Below are 22538 nucleotides of genomic sequence, written 5' to 3'. Positions count from 1 at the left end.
AGTTGAATATTTTACTTTGTTTCTCTTCTCTCTTCTGAATTAACAAAAGGCTCCCCAATATCAACTCCAAGTCCATCACCATTGCCTCGAACCCCAACTTCCACTCCAGTCCATGTGAAGCAAGGCACTACCAGCTCTGTTATAAATAATCCTTATGTTATCATGGATAAACCTGGGCAGGTTATCGGGGCCTCCACTCCCAGTACAGGTGTGTATTTGGTAATGTTTGTGCAGTCCAAAGGATTGGATCCTTTTTTCTTTTTTTAGTGGGACTGGGGTTTGAATTCAGGCCTTCATACTTACAAAGCAGGTGGTCTACCACTTGAGCCACACCTCTAGTCCATTTTGCACTGGTTGTTTTGGAGGTGGGGTCTCACAGACCTATTTGTCTGGGCTGGTCTCAAATCTCAGTCTTCCCCATCTCAGCCTCCCAAGTAGCTAGGATTATAGGTGTGAGCCACCATTGCCCAATTTAGGATTTGATCTTTTATTAAAGACGAAACTTTAGCATGACTTAGTAGCTGTGTAATAAGATATTCATGTAAAAGGAGAATGAAATCTCATCTGTAAACAAGAGTGTAAGTGACATCGAGTACTGGAAGCATGACTCAGTGGTAGAGCACTTGCCTACAGTGAGTTCAAACTCGAGTACCACCAAAAACAAACTTTAAAAGTAACATCAGTAATGTTTCTTTGAAGGAAGATTTACTCTTTGTGAAAGTTAAATTTTTAAGAATTAAAAGTTATAACTCAATTTCCTTTTAAAGAAATAGTTGGTTTTCTTTTCATTTAGAAGTGAAAGTCTTTAATATTTTTGGATCTATAAGTAATGTGGTTACTAACTTTTCCAAGTGAAGCTTTTAGAACACATAGCTTTGTGAGCCATGCACATTTATCCCAGGTCAAGCCATATGCTATTTTTCTGCAAATGAAATACATTTGTTTGTGGGAAAAAAATTGAAACCTACAGAATAAGAAGTTTTTGGAGTCTCATTTGGTTTTATAATCCGAAACATAACAATATAGTGCTTTTCAAGGGTTTGGTTTGGTTTTGTTTGTTTGTTTTTTCCATTCTTTATCTAATTATTTTATCCCTTTATTTAGCATGTATTTAAGCATGTGTGTAATCTTCCCCAATTAAGGGAAATAGTAAAGAGAGAAAAGAAATAAAATGGTTGATTATAAGGTAAAAAGGCCAGGTGTGAGGCTGGGCGGAGTGACTCAAGTGGTAGAGCACCTGCCTCGAAAGTGTGAAGCCCTGAGTTCAAATACTAGTACTGCCACATGCGTGCACACACACAAAACAAAAGGCTGGGTGGTTTTTGTTTGTTTTATTACTGTTGTTTGTGTTATTAGGAATTGGACCCAGGCCCCTCACCCTTTTTTAAAGTATTGGAATTAACATATACTAATGTATGTTGAGCTTTCCCAAGTAGGCTTTTGTCTTGTTTTGGTTTTGGTATTTGAACTCAGGACTTCACACTTGCAAAGCAGGTGCTTTACCATTTGGGCCACACCTCCAGTCCATTTTACTCTGGTTATTTCGGAGATGGAGTCTTGCCAACTGTTTGCCTGGGCTAGCCTCGAACTTCAGTCCTCCCGACCTCAGCCTGCCAAGTAGCTAGGATTACAGGCATGACCCACTGCCACCCAGTTCATATAGTTTTTTTAATTTTGTTTTGTTTTAAGCTAATAGTTTTGTGTGGAACTCCTTTAAAAAATACTCTGTCTGAGCTTACCTACTAGCCTTTTGAATATATTTAGGAATGTCAAATAGATGTCTTCGAGGATGCTTATTAGTTTTAGGAATCTGCCACTGCAGAGTGGCAAGTCTGTAGAGGCAAGTTTGTTAGCTGGGTAGGTGATTGAATACCATTTTTGGTCTTGACTTAATGTTTACTGTTGATAATGTAAGTTATTTTTATCAGACTCTAAAAGTTGTTGTGCAGATAGCTATAACATGCTTCACATGGGCAGCATTTTGGGATAGGTCTGACCTACTTCTTGTGAAACTATACTGCAGAAGCTAGGAGTCCCTTGAATGTGTGCTTTTTGGTCTACTTGTTAAACGACCAATACCATTATATTGTAGTATCTCTTACTATATAAGGAGTAGAGTACATAATATATTCTTTGTATTTTTGTCTTTTCATCCTTACTAGCTTCTTAAGTCTTTTCAGGTTGAGTGTGTGATCAACTTTGTAGGGATCCACCTTTATGTTTTTCCTATAATTGTTTTAGAGTTGTGAGTTTTCAACCCTTAAAAATGAAAATAAGCAGTAGGAAAGAGGGGATGGTGTACAGAATGGTTTAAGATTATATTTTGTAAATTTTTCTTTCTTTACTTAATGTTTAAATTTGCCTTGCTTATCAGGAAGTCCTACAAACAAGCTCTCTACGGCTTCTCAGGTCTCCCAAGGAACAGGTTCCCCTATTCCTAAAATTCATGGAAGTAGTTTTGTAACCTCTACTATAAAGGTAAAGCTCTTACTATATTATTGCGTTTTACTAGTTTCTAAACAGGTTATATGCAGCCTTGGCAAGTGTGTCAGTTCATGATGCAGATTTCATAGACTCTTCACACTGAAAAGTGTCTTAAAAATCACCTACTCCATACTCCATTACCTCACTTTGTATTTTTCTAGTGTAGAAAGTGCTTCTCACCACTTCTATCAAATGATCACCCAGTATTGATAGAAAAACTAGCATGCTGAAGAGGTGGCCTTGTTTATATTTTGGAGGGGACAGCTTTGTCAAAAATACTTCCTTATAAAATATTGGTATGATAGCATATTTCCTTTTTCCTGTATTTTCATCACAAAGGAATAAATATATTTCCTTTTCCACATAAACTTTTTAGTTATTTGAAAATAATTCTTAGCTCCACAATTTTTTTCACTCCTTTGAGCTGAATAGTTACCCAAAATTTGGAACTCTAAATATGATCTGATTCTTAATGAAGCTGCTAAATACTGCTTGCCATTTGGTTAGCAAATGCTAACCATGCTCTGGTTAGTTATCCAGCATACTTGTTATGACTGCCTTAAACAGAAGCCTTTGAGATGAGACTCCTAGCTGAGCATACAAAGATAATTTCTCATTTGAAACTAGTGCTGAACATAGCATTTCTTATGTTTAAACACTCAGTTGTGACACTCTTGAAGTTCTGGTCTAAAGTGAGCTTTTCCTCTTAAATTCTCTGCAGTATATAAATACCCTGTTAAATTGATGTTGGAATTGTAACAGTTCCTTTGAGATCTTAACCTCCGTGATTTTTTTTTTTTTTTAATATTTATTGTTGGTCTTTTCATTACATGCTGAACAACTATTCTTAATTTTGGTTTTTGCTCCTAAAATTTAAATAAGTTGCCTCTGAGATTTCAATTTCTCAGAATTAGAGACAAACTGGTAGTTTTGAATTGACCCTGTTGTCTTTTTTTTGCATATGCCTTTTTAAATTCTTTTCATTTTTTGTTGATTATTTTGACAGTTACTAGGATTTGAACTCAGGGGTTTCAGCTTGCAAAGCAGGTGCTCTACCACTTGAGCCACGCCTCTAGCCCTTTTTGCTCTTTTTCATTTCAGAGATGGTGTCTCGTTTTTTTGCAACCCTCCTATTTTACACTTTCTGCCATAGCTGAGATGACAGGTGCACCCCGTACACCTAGCTTTTTTCTGTTGAGATGGGGTCTCGTATACTTTTTGTGCTCTTCCAGTCTTAGCCTCCCACATTGCTTGGGATGATAGGCATGAGCAACTGGCACCCAGCTTGTTCTTTTCTTTCCCTTTATTTTCTTCTTTCCTCCCTTCCCCCCTCCCTCCCTTCCTTCATCCTTTCTCAGAGTCTCCTGCTTGCTAAGCAGTTGATCTCACTTGAGCCACACCCCTAGCCCTTTTGCTTTAGTTATGTTTCCCATGTACTGGGATGGTAGGCATGCAACCCCACACCCAGCTGTTGGTTGAGATGAGGTCTTGAGAACTTTTGCTTGGGCTGGCCTTGAACTGTTCTACTCCCTATCTCTACCTCTCATGTATCTGGGATTTCAGGTGCGAACCACTGTACTTGGCCTCATTTTCTTTTCTTCTTCTTTTTTTTTTAAACTATCATTTAAAAAATTTTCCCTTGTATTCTGCGTATTGGGTAAATTTCACAAATCAAGTTGAGAGTGTATAAAAAGAGAACATATAGTAAAATATTGCAATTACTTGTTTCAATTATTTACTTTGTGCTTAGGTTCTAGGGATATGAAATACACAAAATTATAATCCCTGTCCTTAAATAGCTTACCATCTGTGTTAGGGGACTGGGCATTTAAACCAGTGAAATCTAGGCTTTTGCTAAGTTACAACTGCTCTTTCCATTTGATTTTTTTTTTTTCTTGAGATATGATCTCACTCTGTAACCCAGAATGTCCTAGAACTTAAAATCTTCCTATCTCAGCCTACTGCTGGGATACAGGAATGGACTGACAGGCCCAGCTTTTGTATTTGGCTTCTAAAACAAGATTAAAATACAGGTACAGAGGCTTGGAAGATCCCCAGGAGTTTTGAGGTTTTTGTTTTATTTTGTCACTGGTTTGTATTAAATATAAGTGACTAGAATATCTGAAATCACCTATTTTAACCTGACTGTACAATATATATTTTTAATACACACAGCAGGAGGAGTCTTTGTTTGCCTCTATGCCACCTCTTTGCCCAATTGGGAGTCACCCTAAGGTTCAGAGCCCTAAACCTATAACTGGAGGACTTGGAGCTTTCACAAAAGTGAGTATGTGTGAAGGTCTTGTCCCTGGAATTCGTATGGTCTTATCACATAATTCTTGTGGCATGTTAGGGTGCATTGTGACTGTCTCTTATCTTTGCTAGTACTACCTGTACTAGTCTCTTTCAACTCTCAGATCAGACACTGCTTCTGAGATGGGTCCATTTGTTTAGTGATGTCCATTCCCTTAGAGTCCAGTGGGATGGGGAACTCAGAGATCACAAACTGCATGTTGTTTCCTTCTACTGCCTTTTTGCCACCAATCTCTAAAACGACTGATTGAAGCACAGAGTACAATCCAGATCCTGCTTTGGTCTCTTCACTAGCTGTTAAGGACAGTTTAAAACAGTACTTCTACCCTTCTCATGGAGTCGTCATTTCATTAACATTAAGTTTCATGAATTCCTGCAAACAGTAGGTTCAGGTACTAGTAGGTTTTTTGTTTGTTTGTTTTTTCCATGAGATACTTACTTAGTGTCATTGTCATGTCTATTGCAAGGTCATCATCAAACAGGAACCTGGGGAAGCCCCTCACGTGCCCACAACAGGAGCTGCCAGCCAGTCACCGCTCCCTCAGTATGTGACTGTGAAAGGGGGTCACATGATAGCTGTGTCCCCGCAGAAACAGGTCATAAGTGCTGGAGAAGGGACTACCCAGTCACCAAAGATTCAGCCCTCCAAGGTTTGTATGGGGTAGGAACGGGGAGGTCAATGTATAAATGAATGTTGCTTATCTAAATAGTTGACAAGTGCTGAAATGATTCAGGATGATAGGGTTGCTGACCCTACACAGACCTGTAAATAGCTGGAAAACCAACAAGCCCATGTGGTCCTTAGTATCCCTAACAAGACTTGGGCATGTGCTAAAGAGGCCCAGGTATAGTAGTCCAAGAGGCAAAGGAACACTGTGTCTTCTCTCTGGCAGTGATGCTCCATGGACACAGCTTTCCACTTGATTCATATTGTAAGATGGGGTACTGTTTCATTTGTTTCTGTTAGGAGAATGCTGTGTGATTTGTGTGATTTGTTGGATGATTCTTTGGCTCTTGAGTTTATTTTCCTTATAATTTGGAGATAGTGGAGGAATTAATGTATTAGGAGAAATGTAAAGTAGCACATAGATCTGTATTTCCTACACCAGTTAGAAAGAGTATTTACTGAGTGCTTACGTGTGCCAGGCTTATAATTGCACACCATCATGTAAGATGGATATTTTCACTCCCATTTTACAAACAAGGAAACCATGATTCTGACAGATTAGGCAGCCTCCTGGAGAACATACAGCTAGGAAGTACCAGGGGGCTTAAACCCAAGCCTGCCTACTCCAAACTCTATTCCAAAATTAGTGAGAAATTGTGAGCCATTGTTCTAACCTTAGCATGCTTTTAGAGCATACAGAGTTAAATTAGTGCAGCATTTTGACAGTTATACTCTAAACCTAATAAGAATATTTTGTGTACTTCTTTTCTACTTGAAAGCCAGCCTGTCTAGGGAGAGTGAATTGTTTTCAGAGGAATAAACTAGAAAAAGGTTTTAGATAAGTTAGTTTAGATAGCTGGATAAGAATTCAGACAAATATTCATGGTTACAGATGTTTCTAAAATCTACAAGAGTCTGTTAACTACTTTCCAGAACTTAAGTCAGCAGAACCATCTTATTGATTTAAAAAGTACCTAAGCTGGGCATGATGGTGCACACCTGTAATCCTCCATGGAAGCTGAGGTAGAAGGATTATGAGTTGCAAGCAGCCTGGGCTACATAGTGAGATCCTGTCTCAAAACAATCAATAAGATAAAAAAAAAAAATTAAAAATACTGATACCTAGGACCTTTCTCAAACTTTTATTGCATTAGAATCTTCTCTAGAGCCCTGGGAAGCTGAATTTGTACTAAGCCTCCCTGCTGACTCATATGCTTAGGCAAATTTAGGAACCATGGATCTGCAACATCAAATTTGACTTTGGGGTCTCTGCAGCCAAAATCAGGCACCCACTGTTGAATCTTAATTTCCCCCTCCCCTGTTGTTTTGGCCTTGAGGGTTCGTATTCTTTCACAGTCCTTTAGTGAATCAGTTGTGTTCATCTGAACTTCCTATTCATACTTGTCTTACAGCATTTCTCAAAATGTGTTTTGCTTCATATCGGGATGCATGGTTTTACCGATACAGGTTTTGAATCAGTCTGGCATTGCTAGTGATGCTCAGAAGATCTGGGATAGGATAGTCTCCGCTTTTCACCACTTTGCATTTTGCTAATGCACTCATCCAGTATTGCCAAATAACCATTCTGTCTTTTCACATTGCCCCCCCTCTTCCTAATGATAATACAGGACTAAGAGAAAGTACCTAAGTTTGTGCTAGAATGCCTTGAATTTAGGATACCTGGAAAGAGCCAAGCAGAATACAAGCAAAGCTCCAGAGCATAAGAAAAGGCATCATTGTTTTCCAGGAAATTTAGTTACACGTCCCAGACTCAAGATAAGAAGCTTGTCTGCAAATACAGACTGTCTGGGTATTACTGAAGTGCATTCCTAGAAACTTCCTAAAAACAGGATGGTGGAAAAGGTGGTAGTTTTCTTTCAACCCAACCCTGGCATGGTACAGTAGCTTCCCCCCTCCCCCACTAGGGTTTGAACTCAAGGTTTTGTACTTGCAAAGCGTGATCTACCACTTGAGCCACACCTCTAGGCCATTAATGCACTGATTATATTGGAGATGGGGGTTCTCACCAATTATTTAGCCAGGCTGGCCTTGAACTGCAGTCCTCCTGATCTCATCCTTCCAAGTAGCTAGGATTATAGGTGTGAACCACCAGCACCAGACTGCTTACTTTTCAATAGGGTCTCGTGTTTATACCTAAGCCAGTCTAGACCAAGATCTTCTTATTTATGCTTCTTGTGTGATAGCTTTCTGCTGGTTGAGATAGGGGGGATTTATTTCTTTTTTGGGTGGCCTTGAACCACAATCCTCCTGATCTCCACCTCCCAAGTAGCTAGGATTACAGGCACGAGCTTAAAAAGCACTACTTTTAGCATGAAAAGGGAAATCTGAGGAAAAATTTGGGCCATGTGGGAATGAAACAGAAAGAGATCATAAGCTTCAGAATTAGTTTGTTGCAAATCTCATCTTTAGTCACTTACTACCTTTGTGACCTGGACAGGTTATTTAACCCTAATTTTTTCATCTATGGAAAAGGAATAATACTGCCTGTCTTTCAGGACCATAGGAAAATGGGAGATCATGGTATATAAAGGTCCAAGCAGAGAACAGGTGCTCAGTAAACGGTACCTACTGTGAATGTCATTTGTACACATGCATCGGTACTATGGTAATAGTATTGAGCATAAGTGACTATAGATATCTTTTGAAAATCTAGAGGGAAACTTGAATATACAGAATTTTCCCCTTCGGGTTGCCAAATTCTGACTTGCCAAAGGTTTGTAGACAACCCAAGAGGAGCAGAAATAGAAACATTGGATTTAAGCATGCATCAAAGTGAAGCATTTATAGCAAAGACAGAACAAACATTGTCTCCTTTGTAAAGCTGGGAGGAAATGAATGATACCCAGAGAAGAGTTTTGGAAGGGGAAGAGAAGAGTTGGTATTGAGTTCAGGTTCTAGGCCAAAATGTGTTGCTTCCAAAGGAAAAACTGATTGGAATTAATAGAGTTCTCCTTAAGGGCCCATTCTTCCTCTTTATGGTGTCCATAATCAGTTGTGCAGAGTTTTTCATGACAGAATGCAGACTTCCTCATGTTCAGTGGTTCAGAATAGGGGGAGACATTCACCTTGGGAATGGTTTGCACATGATGGATAAGCTGTGCTAGTAAAGATTGCTCTCCTGTGCCTAACTTGGAAGGCCATATTTTATTAGGCTCCTGCAGAGATTAAGTGTGCTGTATCCTGAAAACCTTGAAGTAGTTGCCACAAGAAGGGAAAAGCAAGTCAGATGCATGGAATTTGGGGAAAGAAATTGAAATAGGTCCTATACATTGTTTCCCTTTAAGATCTTTGCCATCTTTGTTGGTATAGGAAGATGAAAATAGATGATATGTAATAATAGCTTCTGAAATGGACTAAGTTTGATATATTTAGGACATAATGAAAATTCCTGTCTTAGGAAAAAAGTACAACAACAGAGAAATCCAAGTACCAGAGGCTTCAAAAGTTTACTTCTGTGACACAGTAAAAACTAGCAGGCAGTTTTGCTTTGGTGGCTCCACAATCATCAAGAATGATTGCCCTTTTGCACTGCCATTCTCAAAATTTGGTTTTCGGTTTGTGGACAGATAGGTGCTTCATCTCATGCCACCATGTTCATACTTTTGGTGGTACTAGAGTTTGAACTCAGGCCTTGTGCTTGCTAGGCAAGCACTCTACCACTTGAGCCACACCCTCAGCCCCGTATTCAGCTTTCTTGCCAGTAGAAAGGAAGTAAAGGGAAACTGGAGGGAGGTATATGCCCCAAATTGGATTGACATCTCATCACTTCTCACATCTCTGTAGTCAGAAATGAAATGGCCATAGTGAGGTACAAGAGGGGTGGGAAATGTATGTCATTATCCTTTGTAGACTACCCCCAGTTAAAAACTGGGAACTCTGCTACTACAAGAGAGAAGGAGGTAGAGGGCCTGCGTAGCAAGTTCAGAGCCCTGAGTTAAAACCCCAGTACTGCAAAACAAAACAAAATAAAAATGAGAGAAGGAAAGAGGCCAGGCAGAATGGTGCATACCTTAATTCCCACACTTGGGAGACTGAAGGAAGAGGACCATGCATTTGAGACCAGCCTGGACTACATAGTTGGACCTTTTCACAAAATAAAAATAAAGAGTGACATAGAGAAGAAAAGAACAAATACTGGGATTCAGCTAAGTTTCTACTGCACCTCCTTCCCCATTTTTTTCTACATTAAGAAACTTCTTTCGTAGAAAAAAAGTTCATGCACAGAAAAGTTCTTGATTAGTAAGAAAGGTTTTTTTTATATCTCTGTATGTACAGGATGACTTCATCCAGCTCTGTGCCACAGAAACTCTCCATGTCCACGTCCCCTGCAGAATAAGGCTTCAGACAGAAGAAAAGAGATGTGGATATACAGTCAGCCAAGCCAGGGGAGCTAGAGGATTTCTTGTCTCTATTCTAAGTTAACTTGCTTTGGGTGTCAGCTCAGGATGTCCTGGAACTCAAGGTCATTTTGTCTTAGCCTCTCAAGTGCTGGGATTATAGATACCAACACACCTGTCCCTTTTCTTCTTCTTTCTTATACATACATAAAAAGTAGAATTGCATAATGAACCCATGTGCTTGTTACCCACTTTCAACAGTTTTTAACATTTTGCTACTCTTACTCCTCTTCCTAGAATATTTTAAAGCAAATCCCAGATGCTATTTAATGTCACTGATGATTAATTTTTGTTTGACTAACTGACCTAGGTTTTAAGAGCAAGGTCCTCTGATAACAGCCAAACGATGAAAACAGCAACAAGTGTTGGTCCTTTGGCTCTCCTCTGGTTACCACATAGCCTCATGAATTACCATTCTTCAGTTCATAATTATAAGAGTTCGTGTGAGCAGCCACCATTGTCTTAGCCAGGCATTTTATAAACTTATTCTTAATTTGCTTTATGATTTTATGGGGTAGATGTTACCCATGTTTTATAGATGAGGAAGCTAATGCTAAAATTCAAAGAAGTTAAGTAAGTTACCCAGCTACTAGTTAGTGAAACTGAACTGGGAAAACAGATCTGTATGCTCACAGAGATTTGTGCTCTTTTCCTCTGTTACACTGTGGCTATAACAGTTGATAAGGGGACCATTTTCTTCACATAAACCATATTGTCCAAGCACCTGGCAAATGTATTTTACCATTGTCAGTCTAGGAAAGAAGCCATGTGTGATTTAGTAATTATTTAATTAAAACATCACATTAACTACTTATATATGGCATATCATTTTGTTCTACCTCCTAAATGATCTAATGGGTTTTTAGACTTGAAAATTTTAGTAAAATAGAGAAAACAATAATTGATGTCCACATACTTTCTACCCCAAATTGACACATTTATATTTACTTTAGATCTTTTTTCTCCTAATGAAACATGAGTGATAAAGTCATAAATTTGGTATGTAGCCTTTTAGCCCATACTTTCATTACATAAATAGCTGTAGAGACCATGGAATGTTTGTGTTTGAAGGTATACATATTAAATACTTATTCTTAGCAGTCCCTTTTTTAACCCAGTATCTATTCAAAGTCTGTTTATGTAGGCATATAAAAATTCTCATTTTGGGCTACAGGCATGGCTTAAGTTGTAGAGTACCTGCATACCAAGTGTGAGCCCCTGAGTTCAAACCCCAGTACTGCCAAAAAAAAAAAAAATACCCTCATTCGTTTTCACTAGTGTATGATACTCCATTTTGTATCTTATACCACACATTATCCACTTGTCTATTCTACATGTTATAGACATTAATGTTACTAATTTTTTTTGTAGTTGCAAGTAGTGCTATCTTGCTCATTTTTGTATAAGTTCCCTTGAATACATGTATAAAATTCCTTTATATTCAGCTTAAAGTAGAATTTCTTCTACATTTTAGTAGAAATGCTAGTACCTCTCTGGAGTGGCAATACAAATTTACTTTCCTACCAGCAGTGAGCAAAAGTTCGTGTTTCATAGTACCCTCTACCCAGTTCCTAATACTATCAAACTTTTAATAACTTCTTTTTTCCAATTTTATGGGTGAAAAATACTACTTACTATGTCTTTTGCATTTAGAAGGCAGATAATTTGCTTTTCTTTCAAGTTTGAACTCAGGGCCTTGCACTTGCTAGACAGGTACTCTTAACACTTGAGCTATGCTCCCAGCCCTTTTCCCTCTAGGTAGTTTTGAATAGGATCTCATTGTTTATACCCAGGCTAGCCTGGACTGCCATCCTTCTATTTATGTTTCCCATGTAGCTGGGATGATAGGTGCACACCACCATGTCCAGCTTTTATTGGTTGAGATTGGGTCTCATGAATTTTCTGCCTGCGCTGTCCTCAAACTGCAGTCCTCCTGATCTCCACCTTGCAAGTAGCTAGGATTGCATACATGAGCCACCACACCCAGCTTGCATTTCTTCTGACCTTATGAAATTGTTTTGTTTACTTTGTGGTAAAAAGTTCTTTTTATGAAGTAAAATGCTGGGGAATGGGAAACTGTCCCAGTTTGCCATTAATTAAATTAGATCTTCTAATTTAACATTCATGGTTTACTTTGTTTTAAAAGAGCTATACAGCTGGGTGCTGGTGGCTCACACCTATAATTTTAGCTACTTAGGAGGCTGAGATCGGGAGGACTGAAGTTTGAGACCAGTTTGGGCAAATAGTTTTTGAGACCTCATGTTCAAAATAACAAAAGCAAAATGGGCTGGAAGTGTATCTCAAGTGGTAGAGTGCCTGCTTTGCAAGTATGAATCCCTGAGTTCAAACCCCAGTCCTACCAGAAAAGGTTAAAAAAAGCATAATATTTTCTTACTGAACAGAGTTCCCTCAGAACCAGATTTAAACTTTCATTATTTGGGTACTGGGGTCTTTTTTTTTTTTTTCTTCAGTTAAGTATTACTTTTGTTCTTTTTTAATCAAATGTCTACCTTCAAGAGAGGAAAGATTAGAATAAAAAGATTAGAACTTTTCTTAAAAATCAGTTGGGAGAAGCAACACACAGTATGTTATATAATAAATGACATGAATTATTGAGAGTTCTAGAGATGAAAAGAAGAAATGAGCGTTGCAGATAGGGACAATACAGGAGAGGTTATGAAGAAGTGATACTTTGAAGTTTCTGTTGGAACTTAGCTTATATTTCTATGTGAAAATATTGTACAGTTTTTAATAATGTCAAATTTTAAATTACCTAAACATCCAGTAGGGGCTGGGAATGTAACTCAGTAGTAGAGTGCTTGATTAGCGTGTATGAGGCTTTGGTTTGATTCACAACACCACCAAAAAAAAAAAAGCCAGTGGTAGTGAAATGTTTACAGAGACTGTGGTATATATATTCTGATACATTATTATTTGGTCAGCTGAAAATGTGTTTGAAATATAACACTGGAAAATACTTGTAGTATTTTAAATATTAAGTATTTAAAAACTTTATGTACAGTGTGATCCCAATTCTTCATTTTAGAATATACATTAGAGCTGGGTAAGATGGTGCACACCTGTAATCCTGGTATTTGGGAAGCAGAGGCAGGAGAATTAAGAGGTAGTTCAGTTTTTTGAGGCCATCCTGAGCTACATAGTAAGACCCTGTCTCAGAAAACCAAAACCAAACAAATAAAATGTACCCTGAAAGAAATTGGAAGTAAATATATTATAAATGTCAAGAGATTATTTCTGGATGAATAGAATTTTTTTTCTTTATACTTCGAGTGTTTCCCAAATTTTCTCATAAAAAAGCCTAAATACTTTATAGTCAAAGTTCTGAAAAATAGCTGAGATTAAGACAACAGTCCTTAAGATTTTAATATTATAATGTCCAAATTATAAGAGCTGTTTTTTCATATCTGTCCAGGCCTTTGCTAGAACAGGGGCCAGTTTGTTTGTGAAGCTCTAAGAGAGACTATGAGAGTAGCAGTGCTCTAGACTATCTTGTGCTTTGAACAGGTTGTTGGGGTGCCAGTCGGGTCTACCTTACCTTCAACAGTGAAGCAGGCTGTGGCAATCAGTGGTGGCCAAATCCTTGTGGCCAAGGCCAGCTCTTCTGTTGCCAAAGCAGTTGGTCCAAAGCAAGTTGTGACCCAAGGAGTCGCCAAAGCAATTGTGAGTGGAGGTGGAGGAACCATTGTTGCTCAGCCAGTGCAAACCTTAACCAAGGCTCAGGTTACTGCTGCAGGCCCTCCGAAGAGTGGATCCCAGGGCTCAGGTAACTCATCCTAATTGGAACCCCTTTTAGCCACATCTCTGCCAGATTATCTTTTGCTAGTGATTTTATTTGGTATTTGAGTCTGACCAGGGAAGCCTAGTAGGTTGATGCTATCAGAATTTTATAAAATGTTTTTTTCTTTTTTGTGGAACATTTTACATAGTGGTTCATAAATTGTTTGATTTAAGTTTTATTACATTTACTATTTAAATGTGCAAGACTAATGAAAATCTAAAATATTTATTGATACTTCTTTCAAATCTAAAGAATAATTCTCATCTGTCCTTATCCCTACTTAGGTTGTATTTCAGACTTAATTAGTAAGATATTTAAAGAATATCATCCTTTAAATCATCTAGGAAACAAACTTAGTTTACTCTTTGTTATTGTTTTGAAATGAGTATTTTATCATTCCCTGTTTTTATTAGAGTGTTGCTCTCTCATAAGTTCCAATTATCTGTTTCTCCTCTTCCCCTTTCCCTTTTATCTCTTCAGTAATGGCAACATTGCAGCTACCAGCCACTAATTTGGCCAACTTGGCAAATTTGCCTCCAGGCACTAAGCTCTACCTTACCACAAACAGCAAGAACCCTTCAGGAAAAGGAAAACTACTGCTGATCCCTCAAGGAGCTATCCTGCGAGCCACCAACAATGCTAGTTAGTCCTTCATCAAATCATTTGGTCCTTAGGTCTCTGTGTGTGTTCATCTCTTCCTGTTCTAGGAAGTATTTCTATAAGTCTGTTCAGTGGTATAATGGTAGCACTTGCTCAGATAGGTTTAAAAGTACACATAATTTAATTAGTGTTTTTTAAATAATCATAGTCTTGGGCGGCAACACTGTTTTTGGGTTTTCCTATTCAGAATTTGGGATCAGGGATGGATCACACTGGAGAGGTCTGGCTATAGACTGTGTTGGGAGAAAGCTGTCTGGAGGATAATGTAGATGGACCTACCTGAAGGAAGGAGGTATATTTTCACCTTAAATAAGATGGAATAAGGTTGGAATGAAGTGTCTCTGTTTGCCATTATTTAGACATGTATATATTTTCTAGGTTTGGAGATGAAAAGAGAAATATGGACCCAACCTAAAATGTGTATGTCTTAAAGACCCAAAGAAATTAGGTAGTTTATCTTACATAAAGTTTTGTTTTGACATATAGAAAAAACAAAAACAAAAAAACCAGTGCAAGTGATGTTGAAAAGAGCAAACAAAATTATTTCCCTCTGAGTCAGAAGTAGAGTGTTACAGCAGTCAGGTTCATTAGAGGTAAACTACCCTACTCATTGTCAAACCACCTTGAATGTACCCAATTTCACATGATCCCAGAGACCAAGGAAAGTTAGACTTGGTTAGTACTTGAATAGGAGAAATGAGCCACCCCTGACAAATGTCAAAAAACTAGATATCCAACAAAAGAATAATGTAAGTATTCCAAAATGCCCCCAGAAAGCTACTTAGATTTTCATGATCTTCTCAAGATCAAAATAAACCATTGGGAAGGAATTTATCCCAATAATAATGGTCGCTGAAATAAGGTGAGGATTTCTAATATTTATTGAGTGAATATTTATCATCCAGGTAGTTCATATACATTACCTTACCAAAATGGAAGTTAAAAAGTTCCATAGGCTTTGAAGGAGGATGTGAAAAAGCCAAAAAGAATGGGACCCTGGAGTCATAAATGAATATTTGATTAAAACATTTGGCTAGAAAAATATTTCTCTGAATCTCCCATAACTAAGTGAAAACATTTGTCTTCTTTGTACTCAACTGGAATGGTCAGCTGCCATTCATTTGAAAATACAGATCGAGGACTGGTATAGAGTCTCAAGAGTTAGAGTGCTTGCCTAGCAAGTGTGAGGCCCAGAGTTCAAACCCCACTACTGCACCCAAAAAAGCAAGTACAGATTGAGGGTCCTCTGTCTAAAGTGCTTGGGACCAGAGGTATTTCAGATTTCACAGTTTTTTTGGATTTTGGAATATTTGCATAGACTTTACCAGTTGAGCATCCCTAATCCAAAAATCTGAAATCTCAAGTGCTGCAGAATTCAAAACTTTTTGAGTGTCATTTTGGTACTCAAAAAATTTTGGGTTTCAGATTTCCAGATGCTCAACCTATAGACCAGTTTCAAACTTTAAACTCTAGGAAGTTCTCACTCTTGTCATAGTATAGACAGATTACATTCAAAGAAGAAGAGTGGTATATGAGGAAGGCATCTCTAAGCTCAGCTTTTTTTTTCCATTGAGCTTTTCTTTGCTTGATATTTCTCATGATGTTACTGTCCCATTGCATTTGTAGACCTCCAGTCCAGCTCTGCTGCTACTGCTGGTGCAGGAGGAGGGGGAGGTGGTGGAGGCGGCAGTGGAGCAGGAGGAGCCCAAAGTGCCACCAGCCCTGGAGGGATCTCCCAGCACCTGACTTATACATCCTACATCCTCAAGCAAACTCCTCAGGTCTGCTCGTTTGTGCTCGATCTTGTGATTGGCCTGTTTGATAATTGCTTTTAATTTTGGTTGGCTTAACCTTTACTACTCTAGAATGGAGTTCAATACTAACATATTAGCCATATTACAGATATTTATTATTTGGGGCTTGTTTAATATCGAGACATGAGGAAATAGATTCAGGAATACATATATCTAAGACCTCCCTGTTAAGCTAATAGTAAAGTTTTAGTTTAAACTTAGATCTTTCTACCTCAAAGAAATTTTTCCACTATGTTAATTGCTTCCCAAATCCATGAAGTAATAATCAATAGTGGTGTGTAACTGAAATTTTGCTCTCAGAAGGTGATAATCAAAGAACGATTCTCAAGGTGTATTATTTGGAGTTAGGTTGGATTCAGTAAGGAGCTGGTTCCCACCTTCTCCCTTGTCCCTGAAGTCTCACTTTTCTTTAAGAGATGTAATAGGGTTTTGGTTCCAGACATTATTGAGAGATTGATGATTATCAATCTCAATGATTAAGTCTAGATTGCAAACATTGAGTGTTCAGCATCCTGCTCTGTAACTATTGGGCAAAGTTTGAGAAATGGGGATTCTTAGAGCTGACTGACTCTTAGTTATTTTGACTGAGTTGTGTGATGAAGGGGAAAGCATTGTAGTGTGTAACTTGGGACGTGATTGAAAGCATCAGAGCAATCCATTTGAATTTATTTAGTTTTTGGTTAATTCTCCCCCTAAACTCCCTTTTAGGGGACATTTTTAGTTGGCCAGCCATCACCCCAGACATCTGGAAAACAACTGACTGCTGGGTCAGTGGTGCAAGGAACGCTGGGAGTCAGCACATCACAGGGACAACAGACGTTAAAAGTCATTTCTGGACAGAAAACTACTTTGTTTACACAGGTAAATTCATACCCGAATACACTCAAGATGTGATGATGGTAGCATTCAATTATATTTGTAGCTTCTCTCTACGCACATTCTAGGAAGTTCTGAAGAAGTTTAAGTTACATAAGAAAATAAACAATAAAATATTATAGAAGAATAAGAATAAATCTTGAGGTTTTGGAAAAAATAAGAATGAAAAAAATAAAGCCAAGGAATATTCAGATATGCAAATGGTAGAAATCTGTATATAAAATTAATAAAATGAGGTATAAATTTGGCAGCAAAAAGCAAAATGAGCATGATTGGTTATAAAATCACACTAGTTAGTATGTATTTCCTTAGAAGAACAAAGGTTTTTTTCTTTTGGTGGTGGTACTAGGGTTTGAACTTAGGGCCTCACACTTGCTAGGCAGGTGCTGTACTGCTTGAGCCACCCTTCCAGACCATGGCAAAGATTTCTTGATTATTTATGCATTTTCTTCAGAAAGACTTCATATAAGAGACCTTGAGTAACATAGTAGACAATTTCAGATGCAATGTCCAGACATAAGGGCTGTAACACTTACAGTGGGTTTGAACAATATTTCTACATCATTCTTTAGGATAAACCAAAGAATGACAGAATTTTGACTGGGCGAGCTAGATCTCCAAAACTTATCAAATAGAATCCACAGGGTACTGTTCACATTTTCTGTATCTGTATATAGGTCAGCATTTCTCAGAATATGGAATATTAGGTCTTTTGTCAAATAGTCACATTTTCTGTGTCTGTTGAGCTGATCATATGGTTTTTCTTTTTTTAGTTTGTTAATTATATTGATTGATTTTTTTTTTCTTAATGTTAAACTAACCTTGCATTCCCAGGATAAACCTCACTTGGTTGTTATGTATTGCCCTTTGTTAATACATTGTGGGGTTTAATTTGATGAGATTTTGTTCAAAATTTTTGTATATGATGATGATCAATAAGTTTTCTTTAAAATTTCTGTCTGATTTGGTTAGCTCCAGGTTGAGATGAAGTCTCTCAAACTTTTTACCTATGCTGGCCTCAAACCTCAGTACTCTTGATCATTGCCTCCTGATTAGCTAGGCATGAATACAGGCATAATTGTTTCTGTTTTCTTGGGGTGCTAGGGGTTGAATCCAGGGCCTTGTGTGTGCTAGGCAAGTGTTCTACCACTGAGCTACATCCCTTGGTCTAGTACTTCTGGATTCTAATTGTGACTTCTCTAGTTACTGGCCATGTGACACTGCTATAGTCACCAGGCTTAATCTCCTTATCTCTAAAATAGGACTGAAATCTGCCCTATAAAGTTAATGAGAAGAATCACTTATGAAGGACATTGATACATATAAGTGCTTTCTGCCATTCTGGTACTTAGTAAGCTGTTAGAAACTGGAAAATGGCATCTACTTCTGATTGGCATTAATTTGGGGTATTAATCATTTAGATGAGGGATCTAAAACTCAAGGCTTTCTGGTTTTGTGAATAACATTTTATTGGAACACAGCCAACCCATTTCATGCTATTTTAGTGACAGAGATTATATTTTCTGCAAAACCTTGATTTAGATTATTGAGATGGTTCTCCAGGGCTAATGTGCTAAGCCTTTATCTACCTTAGAGTACCATTAACTTCTTCCATTGCTTGGAATCTAGCCCTGTGTCTGGGTTTGAATGAATTTATTTATTTATTTATTTATTTTGGCAGCTCTGGGGTTTCTTTGAATTCAGGGTCTTATACTTGCTAGGCAGGCACTTCTACTTGAGCTGTTCTGCCAGCTCTGTTTTGTATTGGGTGTTTTTGAGATAGGGTCTTGAGCACCATTTGCCTGGTGCTCTATCCTCCCGATGTCTGCCTCCTGAGTAGCTAGGATTACAGTTGTGAGCCACTGGTGTCTGGCTTGAGTTTGATTTTGATGTTTAGAGAGGACTTCAGACTCAATTATTGTGAAAATAAATTTTTGAAGTTATTATTGTTGCCAAATAGTAACTTGCAAATGTATTAGTGGTAAAGGAACTTTTGTAGGTCAAAGATCATAGGCTTGTTGGAAAGGATCATAAACACCTCATATAGACCTGATTAAGAAAACTTCCTTGGATATGCTCTCAGACGTAGATAAGGAATAAGTTGTTATTCCTTCTACCCATTTTGTTTTCATAGGCAGCCCCTGGAGGACAGGCATCTCTAATGAAAATATCCGATAGCACTTTGAAGTCTGTTCCAGCCACTTCACAACTCTCAAAGCCTGGAACCACAATGCTTCGAGTAGCAGGAGGAGTTATCACAACTGCTGCCTCCCCTGCAGTGGCCCTCTCAGCAAATGGTCCATCACAACAGGTGAGAATTAGCATAGCAGTAGAAAATCATGATGAAACATGAAAGTCGGATAAACAAGGAAGCTATCCAGCAAGCACACCAGTGGACCTTTTTAAAAATTGAACTATTCTTTTTTTAAAAATTGAGATGTAATTCACATATCGTAAGATTTTTCTGTTTGTGGTAAATAGCGGTTTTTATTGTATTCATAGGCTTGTGCAACTCTAATGATCTAATCTCAGAACATTCTTGTTGTTCCACAAAATACCCTATGCCCATTACCATTACCAGTCACCCTGACCCCTTCTTTCCCCAGCACTAGGCAACTACTAGTCTTTTTCTTTTTTTGTTTTTTTACAAATTTTTGTATTTGAGATGTTGCATGTAAAGGTAGTCAACATGTGGTTTTTTTGTGTCTGGCTTCTTTGGTTTAGCTTAACATTCTCAAAGTTCATCATACTGTAGCATGCATCAGTACTATATTCCTTTTTATAGTTAAATACTGTTCTTTCAAGTTTATGTGATATATCACATTTTGTTTATCATCAGTGATGAGTATCACATTTGAACTCAGGGCCTCATGCTTGCTAGGCAAGTACTCTATCACATGAGCCATGCCCCAGTCCTTTTATCTTTAGTATTTTTCAGATAAAGCCTCAAGTTTTTACCCTGGGGCTCAGACAGCAATACTCTCCTACTTACAGCCTTCCACATAGGTAGGATCACAGGTGCACCACCGTGCCCAGTTTATGGATTGAGATGGAGCCTCACTAACTTTCTTTTGCCGGGTCTGGCCTTGTGCGGAAATTCTTCCAAGAAGCTGAGATTACAGGAAGCTGCTGCTCCTGGCCTGTTTTCTACTCTGACTATTACAAATAATTCTGCTGTAAACATTTATGTATACATTTTTGTATAAACATATATTTTCATTTCTCTTGTCTGCCTGGTTAGGAATAGAATTATTGGCTATAATAACCTAATATAATACCCTATATAACTATAGGGTAACCAGTATTTATCATTTTGAAGAATTGAAGCAGCTGTACTATTTTTATATTACCACCAGCAATTTGTGAGGTTTCCACTTTTTTTCTTTTTTTTTTAAATTATTTTATTTATTATTTTATTATAATTATTTTATTATTATTTTATAATTATTTTATTATTCATATGTGCATACAAGGCTTGGGTCATTTCTCCCCCTGCCCCTACCCCCTCCCTTACCACCCACTCTGCCCCCTCCCTCTCCCCCCCACCCCCTCAATACCCAGCAGAAACTATTTTGCCCTTATTTCTAATTTTGTTGTAGAAAGAGTATAAGCAATAATAGGAAGGGACAAGGGTTTTTGCTGGTTGAGATAAGGATAGTTATACAGGGAGTTGACTCACATTGATTTCCTGTGCGTGTGTGTTACCTTCTAGGTTAATTCTTTTTGATCTCACCTTTTCTCTAGTTCCTGGTCCCCTTTTTCTATTGGCCTCAGTTGCTTTTAAGGTATCTGCTTTAGTTTCTCTGCGCTAAGGCCAACAAATGCTAGCTAATTTTCTAGGTGTCTTACCTATCCTCACCCCTCCCTTGTGTGCTCTCGCTTTTATCATGTGCTCAAAATCCAATCCCATTGTTGTGTTTGCCCTTGATCTAATGTCCACATATGAGGGAGAACATACGATTTTTGGTCTTTTGGGCCAGGCTAACCTCACTCAGAATGATGTTCTCCAATTTCATCCATTTACCAGCGAATGATAACATTTCGTTCTTCTTCATGGCTGCATAAAATTCCATTGTGTATAGATACCACATTTTCTTAATCTCCACTTTTTTCCACATCCTTATTCACACTTATTCTTGTCTTTTCCTTTTTAAAATCACCATCTTAGTGGATATGAAATTGGTATCTCATTGTAGTTTTGATTTGATATTCCCTGACAATGATACTGAGAATTTTTTTATGTACTTACTGGTCATTTGTATATCTTGGGAGAAATATCATTCAGATCCTTTGTCCATTTTTAAGTTGGGTTATTTATCTTTTTATCATTGATATGTTGGAGTATTTTATATATTCTATATAAGTCTCTTACCAGATGTATAAAAGTTTTCTCCCATTCTGAACTGTCTTATCATTTTCTTGATGGTGTCCTTTGAACCACAGAAGTCCAGTTTACCTATTTTTCTTTTGTTGCTTGTTCTTTTGTTGTCACAGCTAAGAAGCCATTGCTAATCCAAGCTCACAAAAAAAATTTTTTTTGGTGCTGGGGATTGAACCCAGGGTCTTGTACATGCTACCACTGAGCTACGTGCCTAGCCCCCAAGGTCACAGAGTTTCAGCCTGTGTTTTTTCTTTCTTAAGTTTAGGTCTTTGTTCTATTTTGAGTTGACTTTTGTTTATGTTGTGATGTGGGGACCAAATTTCCTTCTTTCATGTGTAAATACCCAGTTGGCCCAGCAACATTTGTCAGAAAAACTGTTTCCCCTCCACATTATCTTGGAATTCCGAGGACTTTTATGATCTGACTGCTTACTTCTCAAGGCTTATAGCCTATAGCTGCTACTTCTCCTCATGTGCAGACTTACTAGTCACCACACTCTACTTTGAAACATGCAAAGGACTTTGTATGTGCTCTCTTCTTTCAGCTCTTCCTTTCTCCCCTAACTCTAAAAGGGTCTGGTCCCATTGTCTTACCTGAAACTTTCTCCAGTGCCCTCCTTTTTGCATCCGTAAGAAGCAGTATCCTCAGTTGTGTCGGTGCCATACACCTGTGCCTGCTATCATAGTCACACACTTGGCGACCCTCCCCTCCTTGATGACATTTATTTCTGATTATGTTTTACATTGAATACTGTGCCCACCAAGTAGTAGATGTGTTTTGAATGACGTGACAGACTTTAAAACCTTGTAGTGAATTTTTAATAAAGCTCATTTTGTTTCACGTTTACATCCTAAGAATATGTCTTCCTACATTTTTTGTGTTGAAATAGTCTTTTATAAAGTGGTATAATAGGTGGTGAATTTTTTTAACGTGGTAACCCTACAACATTCCCTCGTTTTCCTGATTTATGAAATCTAACAGTATAGGAAGCACTGAACTAGACAAGCCATCTTTTTTTTTTTTTTTTCCACTGTCAAGACATTTAACTAATAGGCAATAACTAAAAATTGGTATTTATTGAGTATGTTGTATGGCAGTCACTGCTTTAAGTAAGTTACACTGCTGT

General features: G+C 37.9%; 1 protein-coding gene across 6 annotated transcripts in view; it reads left to right on the top strand.

Annotated features, from left to right (window-relative positions):
- Yeats2 (YEATS domain containing 2) overlaps positions 1-22538 on the top strand; it is an 87788-nt gene that overhangs the window by 44313 nt on the left and 20937 nt on the right. For all 6 annotated transcript variants that reach the window (XM_020175816.2, XM_074073649.1, XM_074073645.1 and 3 more), the window contains exons 12-20: positions 50-208; positions 2375-2478; positions 4660-4767; positions 5265-5447; positions 13408-13666; positions 14162-14323; positions 15968-16122; positions 16864-17016; positions 19166-19342. In XM_020175816.2, the coding sequence (XP_020031405.2) occupies positions 50-208; positions 2375-2478; positions 4660-4767; positions 5265-5447; positions 13408-13666; positions 14162-14323; positions 15968-16122; positions 16864-17016; positions 19166-19342 (1460 nt within the window). The remainder of the gene's footprint in view (positions 1-49; positions 209-2374; positions 2479-4659; positions 4768-5264; positions 5448-13407; positions 13667-14161; positions 14324-15967; positions 16123-16863; positions 17017-19165; positions 19343-22538) is intronic.

The sequence above is a fragment of the Castor canadensis genome, chromosome 5 (genome assembly GCF_047511655.1).
Source record: "Castor canadensis chromosome 5, mCasCan1.hap1v2, whole genome shotgun sequence".
In the NCBI taxonomy this organism is placed as follows: domain Eukaryota; kingdom Metazoa; phylum Chordata; class Mammalia; order Rodentia; family Castoridae; genus Castor; species Castor canadensis.
This window is presented reverse-complemented; position numbering and strand designations above follow the sequence as displayed.